Below are 26,591 nucleotides of genomic sequence, written 5' to 3'. Positions count from 1 at the left end.
AGACAGCAATGTGCAAAAGACTTACTCCAGATAATAAAACTTACTATATAAAATAAAACTTACTATAGAAAATGAAACTTATAAGACTATAAACTTACTCTGACTAACTTATATACAGTATTTACATGCGTCGGTCCCGCTGTGTGATCCTCCGGCTCCATGTGACGCTGTGTTGACTCAGTGTCTGGGCTTCTTTCTTCGGGGTTCCTCAGGCAGGGGCTCTTCACTGATGTCCACGTGGATTCGAGGAGCGAAGCTTCTGCTGGTTGAGGAGAAGCTCTCAGTGATCAGGACGCGTCCATCAGGCTGCTCCGTCTCCACCAGTGAAGGGCGCTGGAGTGTCTCCCACAGCCGCTGCTTGATCTTCAGTCCCAGCTCCAGACTGTAGGGACGGCGGCGACCGCAGCGTGTCTTCATCATGGGCTCCACCACAGAGCTGTAGATGTCCTGGTAGTCCTGCACGCTGCAGCCGTGGATGGAGACCGGCTCTTCCTGCTGACACACGTCCACTGAAGACACTGAGGCTGCTGGACGGATGTCAGGAAGGACAGCAGCGTTCTTCAGGTAGCGCTCCTCCAAACCTGTGGGTCTTTGAGCTTTCCCAGAGATGCAGCTGTAAGTGTGATCCAACCTGATTACAGCTGCCAGCTGTGAAAGCTCACCGGGGTCTGGACTGGAAGAGACGCCCTCCACCAAGAATCCCCTCAGGTGTGTGGGAAGAGCCCTGGATCTTCTCGGGCGACGCTGCTCCATAAAGATGAATCAAGAATGACTTTGATGAAATGTTTGAAATTGTATAGATGTGAAGAGCTTGTAGCTTCAAGGCTTCAGAAACAGTTGTTTTGATTTCAAATATCAACTCGAGCTGCTGGACTGACAGAATGTTGAGGCTCATTTAAATGTAAACAACACTTGATATCATCAGTAAGTCCATTAGAGCAGCTGTACTGTATGCTTCTATATTACCATTATCATCTTCATTCACAGATATATATATATTTTATATTTGTGTGTATGCACTGTAGTGGTGTTTAAGGCCAGCATCGCTGTTAGGAACTGTGCTATGTTGTCCATTAACAAATCTGTGTGTTGAATTAATGTTTTAAAGGGTTAGTTCACCCAAAAATGAAAATTATGTCATTAATGACTAACCTTCAAGTCGTTCCAAACCCGTAAGACCTCCGTTCATCTTCGGAACTTTAAGATATTTTAGATTTAGTCCAAGAGCTTTCTGTCCCTCCATTGAAAATGTTTGTACGGTAGACTGTCCATGTCCAGAAAGGTAATAAAAACATCATCAAAGTAGTCCATGTGACATCAGAGGGTTAGTTAGAATTTTTTGAAGCATCGGAAATACATTTTGGTCCAAAAATAACAAAAACTACGACTTTATTCAGCATTGTCTTCTCTTCCGGGTCTGTTGTCAATTCGCGTTCACGACTCCGCAGTGAAAATTACCTTTCTGGACATGGACAGTGCACCGTACAAACATTTTCAATGCAGGGACAGAAAGCTCTCAGACTAAATCTAAAATATCTTAAACTGTGTTTTGAAGATGAACGGAGGTCTTACGGGTGTGGAACGACATGAGGGTGAGTAATTAATGACATAATTTTCATTTTTGGGTGAACTAACCCTTTAAGTGAACAAATAATTCTTGCACTGACTTTTGTTGTATCTTTTGTTCACTGAAGTCTCCTGGATTTTCCTGCCTCCACAGACAAGCCAGCAGTATTGGAGAGCGGCCTTGTAGAAGCATTTCATTGGTTGTAAATCTACTAAACAAATTTGTTTGGAGTCTGAACTAATCTTGTTTGTCAATGAATACATATGCTCACAGTACATATTGATGTCTACATTTTTTATTTATATTTTATCCTTTATACTTTTTCTAGCTTGGTAAATGGCCAGTACTGAACAAATAAAGCAAAAACAACAGATCTGCTCGTATTATTTAAAAAAAAAAAAAAAATTTATAGAAAAATTATATTCCACAATCTTGCTTAATGTCCTCCATGCTGTGTAATCTATATCTATATCTATATTACACAGCATAGCCTAGTACTGTAGATACCTTCATTATATTTGCTTTAACTGCCTTTGCCCATTTAATAAACTTTCCTGTCCACAGTTTAAATGCAAAATGAAGAAAAACAAAAGCCCAAAATCATCTATGTTATAATTCTCCTATAGTTGTCCAAAATAAAAGAAAAATTGATTTTTAACAATACATTCTTAAACTTTAAAAACAGACATGCAATGAGCTGCGAGGTTTTAATAGATGGTAGCCTATATGGCTTTATCAAAGCCATCAATCCACATTATTTCTTTCAAACTACTTATATATTTGTATAGGTGCATATTTTGCAATACACTTTAATTATATACCCTTAAATAGGACACTATTTGAGGGCACAGCCATTTGTATTGAGTGCACTCATTCCATCCCATAATGCACCACGATAATATAAGTGTACAACTGCGCTGCGTCCGTAATCAAATACTTGCCTACTAAACAGTAGGCCAATAGTATTAAAAAGACTGGCGAAATCACCCCCCATACCCTCAAATATGGCATTTGAGGGGACAGCCATTTGTGTTGTCCAAAACCATAATGGACATTATCAAGTGCACTGCACTCATTCAATCCCACAATGCACCGCAATAACAAGTGTACTTTTGCTACTGAGAAACCCGGAAATGTGAAAAGGGTCCATTCCCGCCTCCGCGTCTCGCCAGAAGATGGCGCACGCGGCTGAACATCCATCCATTTTCCAATGCGGGTACATTGTAATATCACACAGGTAAATTCCGTTTTATGTATTATTGAATAGTTTAATTAAGGTTTATGTTAGTTTCCATGACAGAGTTCAAGAGAAGTCTTTTCATTTCTACTGAAGCTGCCAATTCAGCAAGACACAAAGTATGAAAAAGCGGCAGATTTTCCGGGCCACCCGGTGTCCGGAGTAACGTTAATAATAATAACTTTATTTTTAAATAGCGCATTTAAAGTAGCTTCTCAAGGCACTTTACGTAATAAAACAAGCAAATGATAATATAGTAATGTAATGTAGGGAAAAGTGAATGAGGGTCGATTACGAGCACAGCTCTCTCCCAGCTAACACACGACGTAACAGTTACGTAATGTATTCGTACTTTTTGGTAATTTCATGACTTACTAACTGACAACGTAACTATGACGTTGCATGCCAGTAATTTCATTACCTTCAGATTACCATCTACCAACGTCGTCAGTACGACCCCCTAACGTTATAAGATTACCAAGGACGTTCCAGATACGTAGCTACTCTATACGTAATATATTGGTAATTCCATGACTTACTAGTAACGTAACTACAACGTTCTATGCCCATAATATTATTACCATCAAATTACCATATCACAACATCGTCAGTATGATCTCCTAACGCTATAAGAAAACCAAGGACGTTCCAGATACGTACTCTATACGTAATATATTGGTAATTCCTAACGTAACTACAACGTTGTATGCCCATAATATTATTACCATTAAATTACCATATCACAACATCGTCAGTACGATCTCCTAACGTTATAAGAAAACCAAGGACGTTCCAGATACGTCCTCTATTCGTAATATAATGGTCATTCCATGACTTACTGGCAACGTTATAGCAACGTCATGTGCTGGTAATTTCATTACCATCATTTACACATTCTTTATATGTTATTATTATCAGAATTTGCCATTTAAAATGTGTAATTAAACGTCAGACACAAGACTGAAATGTCCCTTAAGAAAAAAAAAAAATGTTTCTTTTCACCAAGTCAGAATATGGATAACTGCTTTTTTGTGATGTGACATACAGCGCGCGCCTCCACAAATGGAGCGCGCGCACAGTATGTTGACAAGAGAGTAAAGTTAATTTTTCTGAGAGAAGAATTTATTTTTCCGAGGTGACAACGAATAAATGGCTTTTATAAAAATGTATAAAGTTAACTTTGGAAAGACGCAAAACCTTTTTTTATTGTTATGTTTACGTTAGTGCTGGTGGCTGTTAGTGTTGCCATGGCAACCGGGTAAACATTCAAGCTGCTGGAGAGGACAGCGTCGGTGTTTCTCCTCAGTTTTATAGCAATAAAGTTCAACAACTGCGTCAGATTGGTTAAGTAACATTACCCACAGTCTACTTTAAGTACTTTTGTTAATATTTTTACCTCTGTGATTGAACGTCTGAAATATATGTTAGCAAAATGTTACACTAGCATATGTTTTTAATGCTACTGAGTGCAAAACGTCTTGAATGCTTTATGTTTCGCTGTAGGCGGTATGTTTTTATTTATAGTTTGGGTGTATTTCATTATTTTTATTTGGATTTTTGTTCATGTTCTGTGTGTTTTTCAAAATAAATGAATTGAATTCATTTTGAGCTCTGCATTCATTGTTCACAGCTGTTGGAATAGCCTTTACATTAGTTTGGGCAAATGAGGACATAAATTAGGTTAAACTACTGCATGTCCGCCCATGGAAAAATAAATAAGTATAAAAATTACCAACTGATTACCAACACACAACCATTGATACACAACGTTGCTACGACGTCGCAGTTACTAACTGGCAACGTCACAAAGTTACGTTGTGGCAACGTATCCGGGAATTTCACTTTTCCGGTTGCCACAACGTAACTAGTTACGTCGCCATGACGAAAGTTTGGTCACCAAATTACGTTGCAGTTACGTAACAGTCACGTATTTTGGTTAGCTGGGCTTGTTGTCATTTCGATTAACTGATGAAAATCTGCGGTCCGCAGTAAAGATAGTTTGCAGTTTGATATTCAGATTTCTTTTGGCTATAAATACGCAGTGCGCTGTCATAGACATGCAAATAATACCTTATATCGTTCTCCATGATTTGTGAATTAAGGTGACGCTGTCCTTGGGCCGAAATCAGGGGGGTTTTTTCGTAGCGACTCTAAATTTTATAATGGCTATATCTCCAAATGTTGGACACTTAGAGGAATGAAACTGGTGTCATCTTCACCAGCTTGATCTGTGAATTTTTCACAGCAAAGCACTTGTCCGTAAACCCCTTGGTAAGTCCGCCAGTAAGGAATGTGAAATAAAGGCGTTCTTCGTGTTTAATGAACACGCAGACTGCTGGAATAAAATAACATTGTTTTAGGTCGAGCTCGATTTGTGAAAACTTTCACAATAGCATTTTATCTCGTGGTCGTGTTTCTCTTTGCTCTGCCCCCCGTTTTTTGTATAAAATTTTATATATATATATATATATATATATATATATATATATATATATATATATATATATATATATGAAGAGTTTCGTTGCAAAACGAGATAAATCCGTTTTTAACATTTTTGTCATAACATGTTTATTATTATGTTATCATGTTATTATTTTGTTTTATGGTGCTACTTAGCTGTATTTTTTAAGTTATGAAGGTTTAAATCAAAACAAACCAACTGCAGTTGAATTGATATTAATTGGAATGCACAACCAAAAAACAAGATTTTTGAAAAATTAAAAAAATGGATTTATCTCATTTTGCAACGAAACTCTTCATATATATATATATATATACATATAATATGATCGCTATTCTGATCTGTGAAAACTTTCACAGTTCAGTACGGGTCATCGCAACCTTTTTGACTTCAAGGACCCCCCATTGTCCACAACAATATTTCAGAACCACTGCTTTATATATTGCCTTTTATCTTGATTCATGAAGATGTGTAAAAGTATAATCAAATATTATAAATGAAAGTCAGAAAAATAACAACTTGAGTACAATGTATGTTGTTATTTTCTCATGTATGCAATCACACGCATACAAATATTTCAGAAATTATAATATCATTGAATTACCAGACTTTAAATTTGGTTAGATGAACACTGTTACCAACAGAAGAACGAATGCAGCCTTGTACACCCTTACTAATATTAAACCATTGTGTGTTTCTACATTCTGTTTAAACAGTTGCTCCACATATATAATCAGGAAAAAGTTTCTTCCATTCAGGTAATTGTGATGTTGTTGTCTAATCTTCTGCCAGGAACATCAGTCCAATCTGTTGCTGTCCAGAATCCGGTGGATTGTCTTCGGTCATTCAGTAGCCGTTGACATCAGTAATGACTGGTAAGTGATGCTATACACTAACTGATGATTTCTACACACATAGACAAGTTTCTTCTTTTAAAGGTACATAACAATTTCATGTTAATCTTAAGTACCTATAGAGTAGTAGTACATCCTTCATATCTCCAAAAAGTCTTTAGTTTTATCAGATTTATAAAAGATAGATACGCTGTACCTAGTCTTTCTGAGCCGAGCACCTGGAGGCGTGTGCGAAGCTAAAGAGAGACGAGCATGCGTCAGCTAAACGTATTTAAACACACACAATACACCATCGCATTATTCCTGGATAACCTTTGATTTTAATGACAAATGTCGAGAGCGCATCAATGTAATGCGTGAGCACAAATCTCTCAGCTTTTTGGGAAGCCAAGTTATCTTTCCCTCACAACCAAAAACATTGACATTGTTGATTTTGTGGTCAAAAAACAAAGTGATAAATCTTTCTGAGCAAGTCCTGTGCAGAGCTGTCGACGACTTCTGTAACCCGAATGAAGCACGTGCTCTCACTCTGGTTGATGTGTGCACACGATAGACTGTAAAAAAAAAGATGGACGACTCAACGCCGCTTCTTTCCATTGTAATAAATTGAATGTAAAACGTACGATAATGGACGTTGACATGTTACGCAAAAACGTCAGCTTGGAGCCTGGGCATGCGCAAAAGGAATCGTCAGTGGAGCCCGGAGGCGGAGTCGCGGTATCAAACTTCCGCCCAGACAACTGCGTCATCATTGATGTATTTTAAATAAGCTATATAAATTATACATAATTTCAAATTCTACCTATAAAATAATAGGCTATTCTGTTTCTAGAGCAATAATATTTTTGAAACGGCAAAATCAGTAGATAAAATCAATATAATATGCCACTAGAAACAACTCTAAAATGTCAGAAACAGTCCTGCCATTTTAAATCTAGTTGAACTAACGTTACAGGAGATCGAATGCTGTAATTAGAGTAGGCTATCATTAGTTTTGTCCTGCTAATTATTATTTTATACCTATAAAAATAATTAGTAACTGCCAGATAACGATCACCTGCTTTTTTCCCGTCATGGCTAACGTTAGGCGTGTTATCTTAACTAATAACATTTGTTAATTAGCTTATAAAGCCCACATTTAACGTTACTGAGAAAAGCTCAGTGATCCGTCAGATCCTGTAGGTCGGTTAGTACAGTTTACTGCTGAACAACTCATTTTGTCAGTGTGAAATAACACAGAAATTGGAAATTAATAGTTCGTTATATATCTTCAATCTCCCCTCAAAGCTCCGACAGTCCTCGGAGAAGCTGTAGGTCACGACTGTCAATCATGACACGACATAGCATTAAATTGCTAGCTAGAATCAAACTTATCACAAAAACGAACAATTGAATATATATCGGCGTGATAACAACTACCTTAAATTACCAGAACCATCTTTTGGAAAATTTTATTTGAAGCATAATTTATTTTTTTGTTTTGACTCATTCCCGTTCGTTTGCATGAAGAGGGCGAGGTTTATGACCTGTACTGCATCCAGCCACCAGGGGGCGATCAAAGAGCCCGCAGCTCAGGTGTGCCTCTTATACGTCCTGAAAAGTGAAGCTGCGGGCTCTTTGATCGCCCCCTGGAGGCTGGATGCAGTACAAGTCATAAACCCCGCCCGCTCAACGAATGAGACTTAAGTTAAAACATAAAAATAAATTGTGCTTCAAATAAAATTTTCAGAATGATGGTTTTGGTCATTTAAGGTAGTTGTTATCACGCTGATTTATATTCAATTGTTCATTTTTGTGATAAAAAAAAAGAAAAACTTAGTTTCATAGCTCTCTTTATTCTATTGCATTTATTTGAGTTTATTTGCGTTTATATTTTATTACTGACTTTTTACTTGTGGGGTTTTTTTTATGAACATAAATCTTTGCATTGAAGAAAAGTAGATTTTTGTTTGTGTATGTTGTCAGTTATATTTCTTAGAAAGAAAATCAGAATCGGAAAAAATTGGTATCGGCAGATCACACTAACAAAAAAATGGAAATCGGAATCGGCCAAGAAAATTGCAATCGGTGCATCTCTACCGTACATGGAATTCCACACTTTGTTACGTAATACAGGGCCATACTCGCAAAAAATTTCCTGAAACTTGTACGAACTCTGAGGGAGTGTATTTAACACAAAAATACTCCATCATACATCCAACTCGTTTTTTGAAATTTTGGCCATGTTTAGCAAGAGAATCCAACTCTTTAACTGTGCAAATAAGTCAGAATGCATTTAAAGTCTTTAACAACCTATTCATTAAACAGTCTGTTCATAACTGGTAGATCATCACAACCTTAAAATGGGTTGTAGGTTGATTATTATTTTCAAAACTGAATCTAGTTTGTAAATCAAAAGCAGAGCACTCTTTAAAGTGGCCTTCAGGAAATCAAGCTCACAGACAATAAAGGGACAGTTCAGTCATAAAATGACAATTTTGTCATCATTTACTCACCCTCATGTAGTTCCAAACCTGTATGTCTTTATTTCTTCTGTGGATCACAAAACTAGATATTCTGAAGAACGTTTCAACTGTTTGTGTCCATATAATAAAAGTCAGTGGGGTCCAAAACAACCAAAATTAGACCACATTGACTTTTGTATTTTAATTTTAGTATAAAAATGAACTTACTGCATTCTGACAGGTACAAAAATATATAGAGAGAGATTCAGATTTCAGCACTTGTGATTAATAATTTTACTCAACTCACTGATCTAGGTTTTGTTTAACATGCACTTTTTGATTATTGATGCACAAAGAAAAGTGTCTGTTTATAAGGTTCAGATTACTGTGATAGTGTTTACTGTTATAAATAGTAATTACTGTATTTTATTCATTTTCACTGCTCGCCTATATTTACGTGATCATGTTTAGAAGTGAATTATTTAATATTTATTACAAGTATATAAAAATTCAAAATTATAATATAATTAGCAGTCCTTTCATTGGCTGAATGCTGTTACAAAAATGCTGAAGAAAGAATGCATACTTTACTAATATTAAACTTTGTTACCTTGTTCTGTTTGAACGGTTGCTTCCATCAATCCATCGATGACTTTCACACATAATGAGTTTGAATTTTCTTCCATTCATGTAATTCTGCTGTTGCTGTAACAATACTGATCTTCTGCCAGGAACATCAGGTCAATCTGCTCTTGTCCAGAATCAGGTGGTTTGTCTTCGTCTGGCATCTCCGCTGAGACCTGTCCACTATGGGTGACCCTACCAGTAGTTGTGAAGTACCAGTGGCGTAGCTCTCAGCATCACTGATGCACACAAGCCCTCACAGCACGTCAAGCTGCAAACCGTGTGAGGGACCCTAACCTACCCTAACCGCATATCAACCAGCCACTCAAAACGTCCTGACAACCACAGAGCAACGCACGAAAAACCTCTCAGAAGAGTCCAGCAACCGCAAAAAAACACACTAACAACCGCGCAAAAAACCTTGTCGACACACAGGAAACCACCCAAAACATCCCAACAACCTCGTAGTAAAAACACTAAGAACATCCTGGGAACCGAATATCAACGCACTGACAATCACCAAAAACATCCTAACAACCAGACAGCAATGTGCAAAAGACTTACTCCAGATAATAAAACTTACTCCAGAAAATAAAACTTACTATAGAAAATAAAACTTACTATAGAAAATAAAACTTATAAGACTATAAACTTACTCTGACTATATACAGTATTTACATGTGTCGGTCCTGCTGTGTGATCCTCCGGCTCCATGTGACGCTGTGTTGACTCAGTGTCTGGGCTTCTTTCTTCGGGGTTCCTCAGGCAGGGGCTCTTCACTGATGTCCACGTGGATTCGAGGAGCGAAGCTTCTGCTGGTTGAGGAGAAGCTCTCAGTGATCAGGACGCGTCCATCAGGCTGCTCCGTCTCCACCAGCGAAGGGCGCTGGAGTGTCTCCCACAGCCGCTGCTTGATCTTCAGTCCCAGCTCCAGACTGTAGGGACGGCGGCGACCGCAGCGTGTCTTCATCATGGGCTCCACCACAGAGCTGTAGATGTCCTGGTAGTCCTGCACGCTGCAGCCGTGGATGGAGACCGGCTCTTCCTGCTGACACACGTCCACTGAAGACACTGAGGCTGCTGGACGGATGTCAGGAAGGACAGCAGCGTTCTTCAGGTAGCGCTCCTCCAAACCTGTGGGTCTTTGAGCTTTCCCAGAGATGCAGCTGTAAGTGTGATCCAACCTGATTACAGCTGCCAGCTGTGAAAGCTCACCGGGGTCTGGACTGGAAGAGACGCCCTCCACCAAGAATCCCCTCAGGTGTGTGGGAAGAGCCCTGGATCTTCTCGGGCGACGCTGCTCCATAAAGATGAATCAAGAATGACTTTGATGAAATGTTTGAAATTGTATAGATGTGAAGAGCTTGTAGCTTCAAGGCTTCAGAAACAGTTGTTTTGATTTCAAATATCAACTCGAGCTGCTGGACTGACAGAATGTTGAGGCTCATTTAAATGTAAACAACACTTGATATCATCAGTAAGTCCATTAGAGCAGCTGTACTGTATGCTTCTATATTACCATTATCATCTTCATTCACAGTTATATCTATTTTATATTTGTGTGTATGCACTGTAGTGGTGTTTAAGGCCAGCATCACTGTTAGGAACTGTGCTATAATACTGGTTTATGAATTAATCTGTGTGTTGAGTGAATCTTTTAGTAAACAAACATCTTTTAGTGACATATCTTAATATATGTCAAGTGCCATTGTTTTCTCTCAAGATGCACACCAGTAATGTTTTTTTTTTTTTTTTTTTTAACTAAGTCATGTTTATAACAGCTACTTAAATGTTAAGGTCTAATCCTGGCTCAATCTGAGCCCTGTCTGTGAAACCAGGCCATAAGTGCAGCCTGTGAACTGTGAAGAAGCTTTTTCATTGTTTGTGAATATGAATGAATACTGACAGTTTTGAGTCTGAATGTGACAGTCTTGTTTGTGAATACATATATATAGCTTTATGTAGCCTACAATTTTTTCTTCACTTTTTTTTTTTTTTTTTCTGTAAATAAAATTATTAGCTGACAAATTCAATCAAAAGTGTCCAATACATATTTAATGTCTGCAGGCTTGTTGATGACCTCTCTAGATAAAAACCACTGTCTATCCGTGTGTCTCAATCAGCTTCCTAGTTCAGTAGTCAGGGCACTGATCAGGGTATCAGCCACATTCACTTTCATTATATACTGATTCACGAGCTAGGGAGCTGATTGAGACGAAGGGTCATTTCACTCGGCGGCCATCTTTGAAACGCCTCGCGCATGCAAGTGCAACTCCTATGAATGGGGAAACATCAAATTCTCCAAAGCTGTTTGCCAAGCTTTCGATTAAATTTCATATTTGTAATCACCAATGAAATCTGACAACAATTGTTTCAAAATTTGTTTTCCAAACGCTCGAATCATGACAAAAAAAAAAAAAAAAAATTGTAGGCTGGATCAAGCTAATGCGCATGCGCAGACCTAAATGCGCGTCTCTTGCCTCGCGAGCGTCTGACTGTTTCTATAGAAACCGTTGCTTCTAACGGCTGCTGCAGTGACGTGATGACTTTACCAGTCGGCGATTGGCTCTTATTTAGAAGGCGGGACTTATTCCGTGTTGCACTTTCTCCTATTCAAAACAATACGAGTGTCTTTGATAAAACGATAAAACCATAAAACCCTCACGTATTTTGACATTGACCAGTCGGATGGATCTTATAAAATTAGAAATAAAAATAATATTTAAACGTGAATTTATCGATCAGTACGTTTACTTTTAGTAATTAACTACATTGAAAAGTAAGTACTTTTATAATTTTACTTAATATAAAAGGACTATTAAAAGAAGGCGCGGACCGGCTCTGTCATGTGATACTTGTTACGTTTCTCAGCGCTGTTGAGACTGGACTAATCACAGTCCTTTCTAATTATACTTGGCAACGTATTTTTACATATAATTTTATAGAAATTGCTGTGGTCCATTTTCATCTATATTTTCAGCCCAATCCGTGGAATTAGAATTAATCAAAAATATTATACTCTGTAGAGAACACACAACTTTAATAAAACAAAAAAGCCGTGTGATTTGAATGCGACTCGACGGAGAATCTGCCTTTCTGAGCCGCCTAGCGCCCTCTGGAGGAATTGTGTTTTAGAAACCGCTAGCAAGCAACATTTGCTGCTCGAAACGAAAACTAGTCTTTCACAACACCCAAAAGAGGAAAACAGTCTTTTCAGAGTTTAAAAGCGTCAGCGTTTTCATTTAACATCTGATCCACATGACTACACGTCTATATGTCATGTGAAAGCTGCCCATATGATACGCAGAGAGTTTTCAGCTGAATTCGTACGGTTAGTATATCAGTACACGCGCACAAATGCACTTTAAAGCCTAATTTTAGTGCACATCCGTAGACTGCAGTATACTTGATGGAATAATGCATTCAGACTGTATTTTTGAGAGCTTGATTGTTTATACGAAGTCAAACAATGGCAAATTCTAAGAGACGCACGAAACGAAATGCACATGAAAATGAAACCGAGCAAGCATCATTTGCCCTGACTGTAGAGGTAAGAATAACAATCACTGGAAACCTTTTATTTATTTATTCTCAGTACTTTTTATTACACTGTCTAGAACGTCTTTGTCTTTTTTTTACTCTTCAACAGAAGCTTGAAAGACAAGGCAATGTGGAGGTGATCTCTAGCTCAGCATGGCAGGGCTTCAGGAGGAAAGTGTGTCTGCTGGTGCCATTCATGTGGCCCCGGGGAAGTGTGCGGCTGCAGGGTCTGGTGCTTCTGTGTGTTGGGCTGCTGGCTCTTGAGCGCGTCATCAATGTGTTTGTACCCATTTACAGCAGGAATATCGGTGAGACTAGACTCTCAGGCTATGCCAATCAAAGTCTGTATCAATTTAATACATACAGGTGTAATAAATATCGGTAAGTAAGTGGTATACAGTCATTCCACAGCAGGGACAAAAAAGCCCCACCTAAAAGCTAAATTCTCAGCATCAATACTCCAGTCTTCAATGTTACATGATCCTTCAGAAATCATTAAAATATGCTGATTTGGGGCTCAGTTTTTCTTTCTTTTTTTTTTTTCTTTTTTTTTTTTTTTTGTGTGGAAACCATGATACAATGTTTATCCATTTATTTAGAAAGTTCAAAAGAACAGCACATACACAGTGTCCGGCCAATTATTAAAAAAATAATAATAATATTGAACACATTTTTCTGTACTTTTTCATACTTTTGTATTTGCATTTTGTATATATCGTTTCAACAAAAAGTCAGTTGGTTCAATTGAAGTAATTGACATAAATGGATAAAATACTATATACTTAGAAAAAATGTCCACATACCTTTATGTCCACATAAAGGTAAAAAAAAAAAAAAAACCCTTGAAAATAATTTATAAGGCTCCTTAATAAAAAATTAACAAGTTGATATATGACATTGAATTTATGATGAATTTATTTTTAAAACAATCTCTAGGGCCTCATTTCTCAATACATGGGTCATGTTTTCAAAACTCTTCTCAAAGTTCTTCTAACCAATTTTCAACTTGGTACAACAGTTAATTTCACATCCATAATGCAAAACACTACCAATCAACTCATTCTTCCACAATATTAGCAAAGGTCACAGAACAAACACACTCATAAAACAATGACCTAAAAACACTAACAGGTAGCTTTACACAGGTAGTTTTCTTTTGTAAAATTTCTTTACTAAACAGTAATTGCATCTCTGCTGTTTATAATTTACTGCAGTATATCTTACATGGTCAATGTTTACAGTTGTATATGGATGGTAATGAAATTGAAAGACTAAAATTTGCAGGTGTCCAGCTACATCTAGCCTAATTGTTTTTAATAGTATTTCAGTTTTTAATATTCATAATATATTTCAATATGTTATTACTGTATAAATGTAGCAAATTGCTGTCTTACTCATTTTGTATTATGCTAGGTTTTGAAGTTAAGTTGAGAAAATAATTAATGTAATTTGAAAGATCTAGTGAGTGCATTTTGTGCCAAAGCAATGATAAATGATCCACAGTTTAGCCCACATGGACTGATGTTGTGCTCACTGTGTGAAGAGTTTTGAAAAAATTATCTAAGTATTAAGCAATCTATCCTAGTAATTGTAAAAAAAAAAACAAAAACAAAAACAAAACTGGATAGCTAAAGACCCTTTCACTGTTTGTTGCATTACCATACGTGACCAATAGAGGACAGCATCTTTTAACATTTGCCCTGTTACCTGGGAAGGTGGGAGCTGCATTTTTAAGATGATCAATATATATATATATATTGTGCATTAATGAATAAATGATTGATTTTGAATGAATGATTGTTTTCAGAAATAATTGGAAAGGCATGCAAATGTGCTGAGGCCTTTTTGAGGTTTAAAAAAGGGTATAACCAAGACATCATTAAAATTGAAATATTACTTAAATAGCTAAAAACTGAGATATTTGTTGATGAAAAACTATATGTAACAAGTCAAGAATGTATATGCGGGAGCATGCCTGTGAAGTCAGATTGCCCCTCCTTTGCCAGTTTTCTTAGCCCCTTGTTGTGGGCCAGCTGGATGGGTGAGCTGCCCCCAAAACCTCTCAGAGAAGTCAAAGCCTTTGGTTCACATAAGCCAAGAAGTATCGAACTTTCACAAAAGAAACGTGGGACAAAACCCAACTATGCTAAACTCTTCTGTGGCTCAAGACTTTGTTTCCACCCTTCTTTCTGTCTTTTTTTTCTTTTTCTTACTTTCGCCCCCATTTTTGAAATTCCCTGTCTTGATTCATTTATTCATTCTCTCTTATCATCCTCACTCTTTAAGTGTACGCTGTTCATTTGATCTCTTCCTGAAGTCGGTGGTGTGTATGTGCTTCATTATCAGAGACGAGTAACCGCTTTGCATCTGGAGGCACATGAAAGCCACGCTGGGAGAAAAGTGAGCTTTTGTGTGGCAAAGAGAGATTGAGAGGGGTAATAGGGGAGGTCACCAACCCTGCCAGTCACGATTAGGGGGCATTAGGGGCTTTTAGCCGACTTAACACGCTGGTACAAGGGCCTTTTTGTCCGCAGCTCTCTCTGCCCCCATGCCAAGGATAAAAATCAACTCTCTCACCATCCATTTCTACGCCCCCAGCTCAAGAAAGAGGAAGAGAGTTTTTGCTTTTGCCATGGGCATTTTCTTTTATTGTTTTGATTTTTTTTTCTCTCTCTTTTTTGCTTCAACTCTCCATCTTTTCTTTCCTCATTTGATTCCGAGTGCACGATCAAAACGGCCATGAATGTAAATGAATCGCATTGAGGATCTTTCTCAGCTCCCAGGACGGACCAATGTGTTCGCTCTGTAAGATACATTATGCTGTGGCTCCTGGCTCAGACTGCATCCCTTTGGATGTTTTGTTATTCTTGTTGTGGATTCACATAAAGGTTGGTGAGTTGGCAGTTTTGGGCAGTTGTTAAATTTTGGTGTATTGAACTGAAGTCATGTAGTTCTGCATGACTCAGGATATTAAAGTTTTATTGTCTATGTGTGATTAAAGGGAGGATGTTCTGCACACACTCATTAATAGGAAAACACCGCAGTGAAATGTGTTCTCAGTCTGTGCCTCCTATACAGAGCCTTGCGGATATTCATGCAATTAAAGGGGTCATTAAGGGTTTATTATTAAGAAATTAATACTTTTATTCAGCAAGAATGCATTAAACGGTTAGTTCACCCAAAAATGAAAATTCTGTCATTAATTACCCTCATGTCGTTCCACACCCGTAAGTCCTTCGTTCATCTTCGGAACACAAATTAAGATATTTTTGATGAAATTTGAGAGGTATATGACTCCTCTATAGACAGCAATATAACCACCACTTTAAAGGTCCAGAAAGGTACTTGAGACATTGTTAAAACAGTCGACGTGACTGCAGTGGTTCAACCTTAATTTTATGAAGCGACGAGAATACTTTTTGTGCGCAAAAACAAAACAAAATTACGATTTTATTCAACGATCTCTTCTCTTCCCTGTTGTTATCCTTGCGTAGTTGCCACAGTAAGCACAGTGAAGGCTTCCGTGTTTACCTCCGAATGGCGGCTCAGTATTGGCCAAAGCTGATCACGTGAGCAGCACGACACCTGCGTCTTGTGGAACAGGGTGAGTAATTAATGACTTATAATTAAGTCAATCATAAGTGACAGTGGAAACGTTTATAACATTTGTATATATTTCAAATGCTGTTCTTTTGAACTTTGTTCATCAAAGAATCCTGAAAAAATGTATCAAGGTTTCTACAAACAATACTGAAAATAATAAGAAATGTTTCTTGAGCAGCAAATCAGCATATTCCTGAAGGATCATGTGACACTGAAGACTGGAGTAATGATGCTGAAAATTCAGCTGTACCATCACATGAATAAATTACATTTTAAAATATATTAAAGTAGAAAATGGTTATTTTAAATTGTAAACCATATTTCACAATATTACTGTTTTTACTATATTTTTGATCAAATAAATGCAGCCTTGGTGAGCGTAAAAGACTTGTTTCAAAATATTTGAAGACCCCAAACTTTTGAATGGTAGTGTATGAAAAGTTCCTTCTTTTTTTAGCTGATCATGACTCAAAACAAGAACATTTACCAGTTGAGCCCAGCACAAGTGTAAATGCACTCACATCATCTCTGTGTTTCTACATTTATAATATTCCAGTGAACCAGCTGTCAGCAATGGAGAGCTGGAGACCCCTGGCCATCACGGTCTGTGTTTACGTCCTCCTTAAGTTCTTGCAGGGCGGAGGGGTAGGTGAGGGTTGGAATTCATATTGATATTGTAAGGAAGAGGCATTTTAAACAATACTATTTTAAACTCTGTACAAACCATTGACTGTCATCTCCGCTCAGGGACGTCAGGGTTTGTCAGTAACTTGCGCAGCTTCCTGTGGACTCGTGTCCAGCAGTACACCAGCCGTGTGGTGCAGGTCCGTCTTTTCGGTCACCTGCATGGCCTCTCTCTGCGCTGGCACCTGGGCCGCCGCACCGGAGATGTCCTGCGCAGCATTGACCGTGGGACCTCCTCAGTCAACAACTTGTTAAGGTCTTTCAATTTCACCCTATTGCTCTTTAAAGAACTTAGACATGCTTTATATTAAAATGGGGGAAAACTCTGTTTTTATTTTTTATCTTTAAATGTTCGTCATTGATTTGTGTTACAGCTATATTGTGTTCAGTATTGTACCCACTATTGCTGACATCGTCATTGCCATCATCTATTTTGTGACGTACTTCAGTGCCTGGTTCGGCCTCATTGTCTTCATTTGCATGTTCCTCTACCTCAGTAAGTGCAGTACTTAAATTTGTGCTCTAAGCAGCACACTTATGTTCATATTATGGATGTCAACAGATTAAAATATTAACAACTTAAGTCATTTATTTTTATTTTTAAAGTCATATTTTTGATGTTAATGTGATTAATCACAAATTTTGTATTTGAAAGTGTGGGGTCAGTAAGATTTCTTTAATGCTTTAAGTCTCTTCTGTTCATTTAGGCTGCATTTATTTTATAATACAGAAAAAAACCCAGAAATATTATTACAATAATAAAAAATGTAATTTATTCTTGTGATGGCAAAGTCTTCAGTGTTACATGATTCTTCAAATTAAGTAATTCTACATTTCTATATATTTTGGGAAATGTGATCTTTTTTTCTGCTGGAATATTAGATGAACAGAAAGTTCAAAAGAACAGCATTTAATTGAAATAGAAATCTTTTGTAACAGTATAAATGTCTGTACTGTCAATTTTTATCAATTTAATGTGTTCTTGCTAAATAAAAAAGTACTAATTTTTCTTTTAAAAAAGTACTTATTCCAAACTTTTGAACAGTATGTCAGTACACACAAAGACTATAGAATAACACAAGACGTGTCACACGTATAGTTTTGAATGGGAGAAAGTGTAACGTGCAATATGGCGGAATAAGTCCCGCCTTCTAAATAAGAGCCAATCGCCGACTGGTAAAGTCATCGCGTCACTTAGAATTGCCGGTTTCTATAGAAACAGTCAGACACGCGCCTCCGAAGAGACGCACATTTAGGTCTGCGCATGCGCATTAGCTTGATCCAGCCTGAAAAATCGTTTTTTTGTCATGATTCGAGCGTTTGGAAACTAAATTTATGAGACGGTTGTTGTTAGATTTCATTGGTGATTTCAAATATGAAATTTAATCGTAAGGTTGACGAACAGTTTTGGAGAATTTGATGTTTCCCCATTCAAAGAGATTGCATGATGCCCAGGATGCCCGAGAGGCGTTTCAAAGATGGCCGCAGAGTGAAATGACTTGTCTTAAAGGGACTTTGGTACACAGCAGCGTTCTCATAATTTGTATTAAAATAAATGAACGTTTTAATCATTGGTGCATTTCATTCTAAAATTGTTTGTTTTTTTTGCATGTTTTAATATTTTTATAAGAACTGACAGTGAACAACAGGCACATGTTGATGTCTAGTTCAATTTGACATTTGTTTTCAGCTCTCACCATCATCATCACTGAATGGAGAACCAAGTACAGGCGGGAAATGAACACACAGGACAATAATGCCAAGTCAAAAGCAGTGGACTCACTTCTCAACTTTGAAACTGTACGTCACCAAATGCCATAACAAAGTTGCCCTCGGTTGGCCATGGAGTGTTGTTAACAGTGTTAACCTTGCAATTTTACAAAATGTGTCTCACCATTCAGGTGAAGTACTATAATTCAGAGGGTTTTGAAGTCAGGCGCTTTGAGGATGCTATCCTGAAATATCAGGTAATGCAAACACTTAAATGTAGACTTTGTAAGCAGTTGACTGGAGAGACCTTGAGTTGGATTTTCTTTCTGCTCAGGCATGTGAATGGAAGACCAATGCTTCCCTGGCCCTCCTGAACCAAACCCAGAACCTAATCATTGGGTTGGGGCTGTTGGCCGGATCGCTGCTTTGTGCATATTATGTTACAGTGGACAAGTTTCAAGTACAGTAATCGCCACTCATACAAAATTGGAAGTCTAGTTCTTATTGATCTTGAGCATAATTTTTGTTGTTCATTCTCTGTTGTTGTTCTCATAGGTTGGTGACTATGTCCTCTTTGGAACCTACATTATCCAGCTCTACACTCCACTCAACTGGTTTGGTACATATTATAGGTGAGATTAGAAAAGGAGGATCTGGGGCCAGATTCATGGAAATCTTCTTAAAGAAATTTCTTAATATAAATTCTGATAAGTTCTTAAGAATGTTCCTAAGTACAGTTTTTGGGGGAAAAAAAATTAAGGTCTCAAATGTTTTCTTATGAACAGCTTTTTTTCATAAGAAGAAAATTACAGGCTTTGGTGCTGATTTTATGGCAGTTCTTGCCAAAGACTCAATCTAAAACACTTATATCTCTAAAACACTTATATCACTTAATACGTCCTGTGAGCACATTTCTGCTGAATGCTGCCAAGAATTGTTGTATTTATAAAATAATTTAAAAACAATAATTTAAACAATTGGAATCATTTTTGTAGAGTTGTTACTGAATTTCCAATTCAGCAAAAAGTTACATCCCATATACATGACCAATCATTAAGGTTTTTTAATTTTAAGGTTTTCAGACTGCTCATGCACATCTCTAGTAATATGTATTATATACTGTGTATGTAGCTAGAGAAAAACCTAACAAATTCATCATTATCTTTGGGGATTTTACTTAAGTTGGAGGTTATCATAACTTTAAGAGTTTATTTTTTGATTTGATTATTTATGTCGTTATCTATTTTTAAGAACATTCTTTTCAGGAATTCAAATTTTTCTTAAGGATTGTCTTTAAAACAATCTTAAGAAATGTTTTGGTAATACAAAATATTCTCAACTTTATTATTATGTAAGACCAATTTTATTCCTATAAATGTTTTGTGAATCCGGCCCTTTGAATCTTATGATGTGTTCAAACTTTGTAGGTTTGTTTAGATTAAAGCAAACTGTAGTGCGGTTCATTTGAATGTGCGTGAACGCTGCCATCCGAACCTTGGTGCGCACCTAACAAGCGGACGAGACCCCTGAAAAGGTGGGTTCGGTCTGCTTCTGAACATTTTCAATTGAAATATGAATGCAACAGGGACCAAAGATATCTAAACAAACCAAAAACAGGACAGGTGTCACAAGATGTGACCCAAAAAGGACCGAATGCTCAAAGGAATAATGCTGCCCGTTACAGTTTGGTACAGGTGTTGGAAATGCCATCTCCTTGCAGCAAATCTTCGTTTGTGTGTAATGGAGGAATTCCTGACGCTGTTTTGACTCCTTTGCACATTTTATAAGCTCTTTGTGAATTCTTAACTGGTAAAATAGCATATGTACACACATACAATGAGCGCATGTAGCCCAGCACACAGCATTGTTTTGGATGTTCGTTTAGTTACATAACAAAATATTCATCATAATTAAAGGTTCTCTAAGCGATCCTGGGTGGAGTAACTTCCTGTTGACGTTCGAAGTGTTGTCAAAGGGCTAGCTAGACCCTCCCTCCTCCTCCTCCTCCCCACCCCTCCGTGCTTCCTGAAACAGTCAGGAACGCACATTTAAAATCATTCTTGTTGGTTGTTGGCTGGAGCATGTTTATTATGATTCGTGGTCCAGGCTGCACCAGTTTGTTTTTATTGCCGTTTTCAGAGCTTGTGGCAACTACAGAGACCGCATTTTTTTTACAGTGTGTTCAGGGGACAGGCAGCTAGCGGATAGTAAGGAGATGTTTGCTGTATGTGACAAAAAACGCGACATCACTTAGAGCACCTTTAAGTTTAATAAGTTATGATGAATAAGATTTAATTTATTGTCTTGCTTATTATATTTATAATTCAGGCAGTTAACAAACTTTTTGATTCTTAGTTAACAAACTTTCTTGATTCTACATTGATTTATTCCATTGCACTGTTGTGTTTACACAGAATGATCCAAAGTGCATTTGTTGACATGGAGAGCATGTTTGATCTACTAACAGAGGAAAAAGAGGTGAGTAGTCACTAAGGATGGATGTTTTGAGTCATTTTGTAATAAAGTCAAAGGTAAATCAATTCCAAATAGTACTTTTACTAATCAGCTAGTTTGTACAGAAGTACCCATCTAATCGGTTCCTAAAAGCCACATTGCAGCCCCTCTGTATGTTCCAGCATTGGTCTTGTGGGCCAGTGAGTGTTGATTTTTTTTTTTTTTTTTGTCATGACCTCCTGCACTGACTCAAGTTACCCCCGTCCTTTGTGAACCCTCTCCCGAAAGTCACACAACCAACAGCCGGTCGTTCCTCGACACTCCCAGTCCCTTTAGATTCCATTCATATGCAAATAATCTTACTAAAACCTTATCTGATCTTCACATTTCTTTTTATTTATTCGCAAAAGCTGTCACAGTGAATTTGCAAACGGGTTCTTGAACTTGACCAGAAAGAGGCCTCAACATTTTTGCCATGGATTCAATTTTAATGCATTCTTCAGGTTTGCTTAATTCACTGCCAAACCAGTGCCCTGCTTGTCTACGTGTCTCCTGTAATACATACCCATATTGCCCTTTCTAACTTCCAGATTTCTCTCTGCTGTAGGTAAAGGATGATGTGAATGCCGGAGACCTGTCGTTCACAGAAGGAAGGGTTGATTTCCAGAATGTGTGCTTTAGTTACACTGCTGGGTGAGTCATGCTAATATTGATGAAGGCATATGTTTGGTAAGAACTTGTAATATCAGCTTGGTACTGAAGAGCAGTACTTTTAACATCTGACATCTTTTGAATCTGAATTTTTTTATTTCCTGACAGAAAAGAGATTCTCAGTGAAGTCTCATTCACAGTGATGCCTGGTCAGACAGTTGCACTGGTAAAAAGTTATCTGAATTGTACATCTGTGAATATAATGTACTGAAACGTTTACAGAATTAAGAAAGTGTGTAAAGGTGCAAGATGTTCACCTCCGCTAATATCTTATTCAACAGGTTGGTCTGTCCGGATCAGGAAAAAGCACCATTATCCGCTTGCTTTTCCGTTTTTATGACGTGCAAGGAGGCTGCATCCTCATCGATGGTCAGGACATCTCAAAGGTCAGGAAACATGACAACAAAGACATTTTTATGGTCAGGTGAAAGAGCTTCTATCCACCTTATTTGTTACGTAAGCAAGCTTCTGTTATCATCCGCTTCCAGTTATTTTTAGCAGTGTAAAACAGATTGTTATGCTGCTTGATATTGCAAACTGGTATTTCTTACCATATTATTTTAATGTATTGTTTTAATTATAAAAACTGTTTTATAACACAAATAGTTTTATTGTTTACTGCACCATTCTTTTAGTTATTTACCTATAGTGTCTAATGAATTGGAAGTCTCGCACATTCACAGAAAATAGCTTACTTATGCGTTGCAAAATAAGGTGGATAGAAAGATTTGTACAATTACCATAACAGGATCTGGGGACCTATTATGCAAATTTCACTTTTGCATGGTGTTTGACTATAAATGTGTGTAGTCAGTTTGTTTAAACAACCACCCTATAATGATGAAAACCCATACTTTTTTTTTTTTTTTTTTTTTTTAAATCCCCATATATCATAAGCAGTGTCTCAGAACAAGCCGTTTCCAGATCCCTGGCAGTGTGACGTCACATTAGCCACAGCCCCGCCCACGAGTGTTGACAGACACTGCCGTTTTAACATAAGACCGCCCTGAACGAGTTCACAGCGTGTTTACACAGTCTGCCATTACTGCACTGATAAGAACGTCTCCCAAGTGTTTTATGTGTTCTGTAGCTGGATGGAATACTTCACATAGCTCTCACCATTTACTCCCTAAATCTGAGTCGCTGAAAACGAGGTGGAATAATTTTGTTTTCGAAGAAAATGCTCCATCAACTCTACCAAAATTCATTTATGTCTGCGTGAATCATTTCACACCAGACTGCTTTGTGAACGAATGTCAATACAAAGGGACAATACAAAACAGAAGTTGTGCTAAAAATGTGTTACTCAAGGATTGATCAGTAAACTGTTTGTGATCCAGCATACAGTCTACAGAGTGATACTGGATACGGCAGTAATAAAGGTGAGAGCACTTTATTACAGTTCATCGGAGTTGATTTACGGATATAAAGTTTACCAGTTTATTAAGTACCACCCGAAAAGGCATAAGGTCTGTATATATTTGTTTACTGTTAGTTGTAACGAGTGGTTCTGTGTAATTCGCTGTGTATGTTGATGATAATGCAAGGGAAAGAGAGAGAGTTTATGGATAATATTTTAATGCACACTTGCACTGTTTTATTAAGCTCTTACTAGGGATGTGCAACGGCGACCGAGTACTCGAGTACTCGAACGTGACAGCGACGATCAGTCATGTAAAAGATGAATGAAATGTATTTTTTCTTTTTTCTCCTGATTGGTTATAGCAGCACTTTGGGCGGCGCCCTGAGCTCCGATTGTTTAGCTTTCCACAGCATGCGTCAAAAGACGTGAGAAGAGAGAGAAGGGCCTCAAAGTCACGTAGTGATGTCTAGTTTCACTTTGACAAGATGTATGAAAATACAGTTTAATGCAAGCTGTGCAGCGCCAAGATTTTATCTTGTGCTGAAATAACCTTTAAATTCTATTCATAATTAATTTAGCAATAATCATCAGTGATTTTCATACTGTGAAATAATATTTTGGTTTATCAGAAAGTGCAAATTGAATCCAAAATATTGCTGAAATATTAGTGACACTTTTTAAAGCACAATCAGAGTTACATTTTCGCAAACCTTTTGCAGATGAAAGTTGTAATAGCTACTTCTGATTAATCTACTAAAGGATGCATTGGGTCAAGATATCAATATTTATTGCGGAGTTATTTTTTTACTTACTGAGTTATTTGAGATGGTTATATTGTTTTTAGATGTTTCTTTAAAAAAAAAAAAAAACCTTATGTCATAATGCAGCAGTGCATTTTTCGTCATATTTGTTCAATGGCATAATTCGCATGGCTTTCAAATTATGGAATCAATAATGTGATTAGCACAGATCTGGCATAAACATGGCATTATAATGAGAACATTATAGAAATCTACAGTAAATCCTGTCCTTATTCAGCGCACTGTCATGAAAGCGCATGAAGGCGCTCTCTCTCTCTCTTCTCTCTCTCTCACTGTCGCTATCGCTCATAACTTAAAGGCGCCCTAGAATTAAAAATTGAATTTATTTCGGCATAGTTAAAAAAGTTTAGGAAATGACATACAGTGAGTCTCAAACACTGTTGTTTCCTCCTCCTTATATAAATGTCATTTGTTTAAAAGACCTCAGAAGAACAGGCGAATCTCAATATGACACTGACTGTTACGTAACAGTCGGGATCATTAATATGTACACCCCCAATATTTGCATATGCCAGCTCATGTTCAAGGCATTACACAAGGGCAGGACGTCTGGATGGGCACAGCCTAATCATCAGACTAGGTAAGCATGCAAGGACAATAGCGAAAAATGGCAGATGGAGCAATAATAACTGACATGATCCATGATAACATGATATTTTAAGTGATATTTGTAAACTGTCTTTCTAAATGTTTTGTTAGCATGTTGCTAATGTACTGTTAAATGTGGTTAACATTACCATCGTTTCTTACTGTATTCACGGAGACAAAACTGTCATTATTTTCATTTTTTAAACACTTGCAGTCTGTATAATGCATAAACACAACTTCATTCTTTATAAATCTCTCCAACAGTGTGTAATGTTAGCTTTAGCCACGGAGCACTATCAAACTCATTCAGAATCAAATGTAAACATCAAAATAAATACCATACTTACGCGTTTAGACATGCTGCATGACGAACACTTTGTAAAGAACAATTTTTAGGGTTATATTAGCTGTGTGAACTTTGTTTATGCACTGTTTAAGGCAAGCGTGAGCTCTGGGGGAGGGGAGCGTGGGCATTTAAAGGGGCCACAGCCTAAATCGGCTCATATTTAATGATGCCCCAAAATAGGCAGTTAAAAAAAATAATAAAAAAAATCTATAGGGTATTTTGAACTGACACTTCAGACACATTCAGGGGACACCTTAGACTTATATTACATCTTTTAAAAAGACGTTCTACTGCACCTTTAAAGTTCACTGGCATTTGCATCCTTTTGTGCCGATACAAGTTGTAATGTTACGTCTATATTATGTTATCTAAGTTATCTGATTAATATCATAGGATGTGTCATAGAACGGGCTTCAGTTTATTGGCGTCACTCACCTCAGGCAACTATTCCTTTTAGATGCTTCCTTATTAAAAACATTGCTGCATCATAATCAATCTAACAATGTTCTAATCAAGTTTTCATGTTTTCATAGACCGGTTTTCATGTCATATTTTTATTTTTAGCATTCATTTTCCTAACAGTCTTCAGATATTTGCGCTATATACATGACGGCCATGCCCCCCGCACATGACCCGCCCCCCCGAGTACTCGATTAATCGTTTTTGAAACATATTGATGATCGAAATGAAAAATTGACAAAAATGCCCATCCCTAGCTCTTACAGAGATTTTCTAGAGTGAAAATGGACACTTCATCTTTTGTGTGAAGTACAATAAACATCATAAAACTCATCTGTAAAGTTTTGGCTATCATTGGGACGGGGTCCGGTACAACAGGTTTGTGCTAATATAGTGGAAGAAGACAATATAAGTTATAACCATAATTGAACTAAACTATACCTGTTCTATCTCCATGCAGCATATATTCACAGTTTCTGACATTATAGTGCGTCCTGACTGAATCCTAACAGGGGAGAATAAGCTCTTGAAGCTCCGCCCTCTTAGGCCGAGCGCAGCAGCTCATTTGCATTTAAGGGGCACATGCTGAAATAGTGTGTTTTTGCTCAACCGCAAAAAGTGGCAATTTTAACATGTCATAACTTTTTTGTGGTGTACTTTGAGCTAAAACTTCACATATAAACCATGGGGACATCAGAGACTTATTTTACATCTTTAAAATGGGGCATAATAGGTCCCCTTTAATGTTAAAGCAGAACTAAGTAACTTTTTTTACCTTCATAAATAGTTTTCTAAGTCCTTACGATGGTTAATTGACTTGTAGTGGTGTGTTTGAGGCGAGCACTAACCCCCTCTGGCACGTCTACGCCAGAAAAACAGCACTTGCAAGTTGAGCTGCACCGACCCGAAACAATCTCGCCTCGTGTTCACGTTCACGCGAGAGTGACAAAATGCTTTACGGTAATTCAAAAACAATGTATATATTATGACTTTATAAAACAATTTTGAAAATTACCCACCTCCGTCGAGTGTACTGTATTTGCAAATTACCCACCTCCTTTCTTGTACTGTATTTGCAAAACTACTGCGCTGGTGAGCGTTGTAGTCGTTGTAGTCCAGAGT

The 26,591-nt window shown here is 37.5% G+C and overlaps 1 protein-coding gene across 4 annotated transcripts in view; it reads left to right on the top strand.

Moving 5' to 3' along the window:
• The first annotated feature begins 12,345 nt into the window (after positions 1–12,345).
• abcb6b (ATP binding cassette subfamily B member 6 (LAN blood group) b) overlaps positions 12,346–26,591 on the top strand; it is a 67,018-nt gene continuing 52,772 nt past the window's right edge. For 3 of the 4 annotated variants that reach the window (XR_010897148.1, XR_010897149.1, XM_067410361.1), the window contains exons 1-13: positions 12,346–12,740; positions 12,840–13,038; positions 16,890–16,982; positions 17,081–17,273; positions 17,392–17,513; positions 18,708–18,817; positions 18,919–18,984; positions 19,062–19,187; positions 19,283–19,359; positions 21,142–21,205; positions 21,789–21,874; positions 22,001–22,058; positions 22,174–22,278. Coding sequence is in view for 2 of the 4 variants with exons in the window: in XM_067410361.1 (XP_067266462.1) it covers positions 12,660–12,740; positions 12,840–13,038; positions 16,890–16,982; positions 17,081–17,273; positions 17,392–17,513; positions 18,708–18,817; positions 18,919–18,984; positions 19,062–19,187; positions 19,283–19,359; positions 21,142–21,205; positions 21,789–21,874; positions 22,001–22,058; positions 22,174–22,278 (1,380 nt within the window). In the remaining 2 variants the exon portion in view is untranslated. Of the gene's footprint in view, positions 12,741–12,839; positions 13,039–16,224; positions 16,335–16,889; positions 16,983–17,080; positions 17,274–17,391; positions 17,514–18,707; positions 18,818–18,918; positions 18,985–19,061; positions 19,188–19,282; positions 19,360–21,141; positions 21,206–21,788; positions 21,875–22,000; positions 22,059–22,173; positions 22,279–26,591 lie in introns of those variants that run through there. The other variant, XM_067410362.1, reaches the window with a different exon arrangement.

This window comes from Chanodichthys erythropterus, chromosome 14 (assembly GCF_024489055.1).
Source record: "Chanodichthys erythropterus isolate Z2021 chromosome 14, ASM2448905v1, whole genome shotgun sequence".
Taxonomy (NCBI): domain Eukaryota; kingdom Metazoa; phylum Chordata; class Actinopteri; order Cypriniformes; family Xenocyprididae; genus Chanodichthys; species Chanodichthys erythropterus.
The sequence above is the reverse complement of the archived record's forward strand: the minus strand, read 5'-3'. Positions and strand labels throughout refer to the sequence as shown.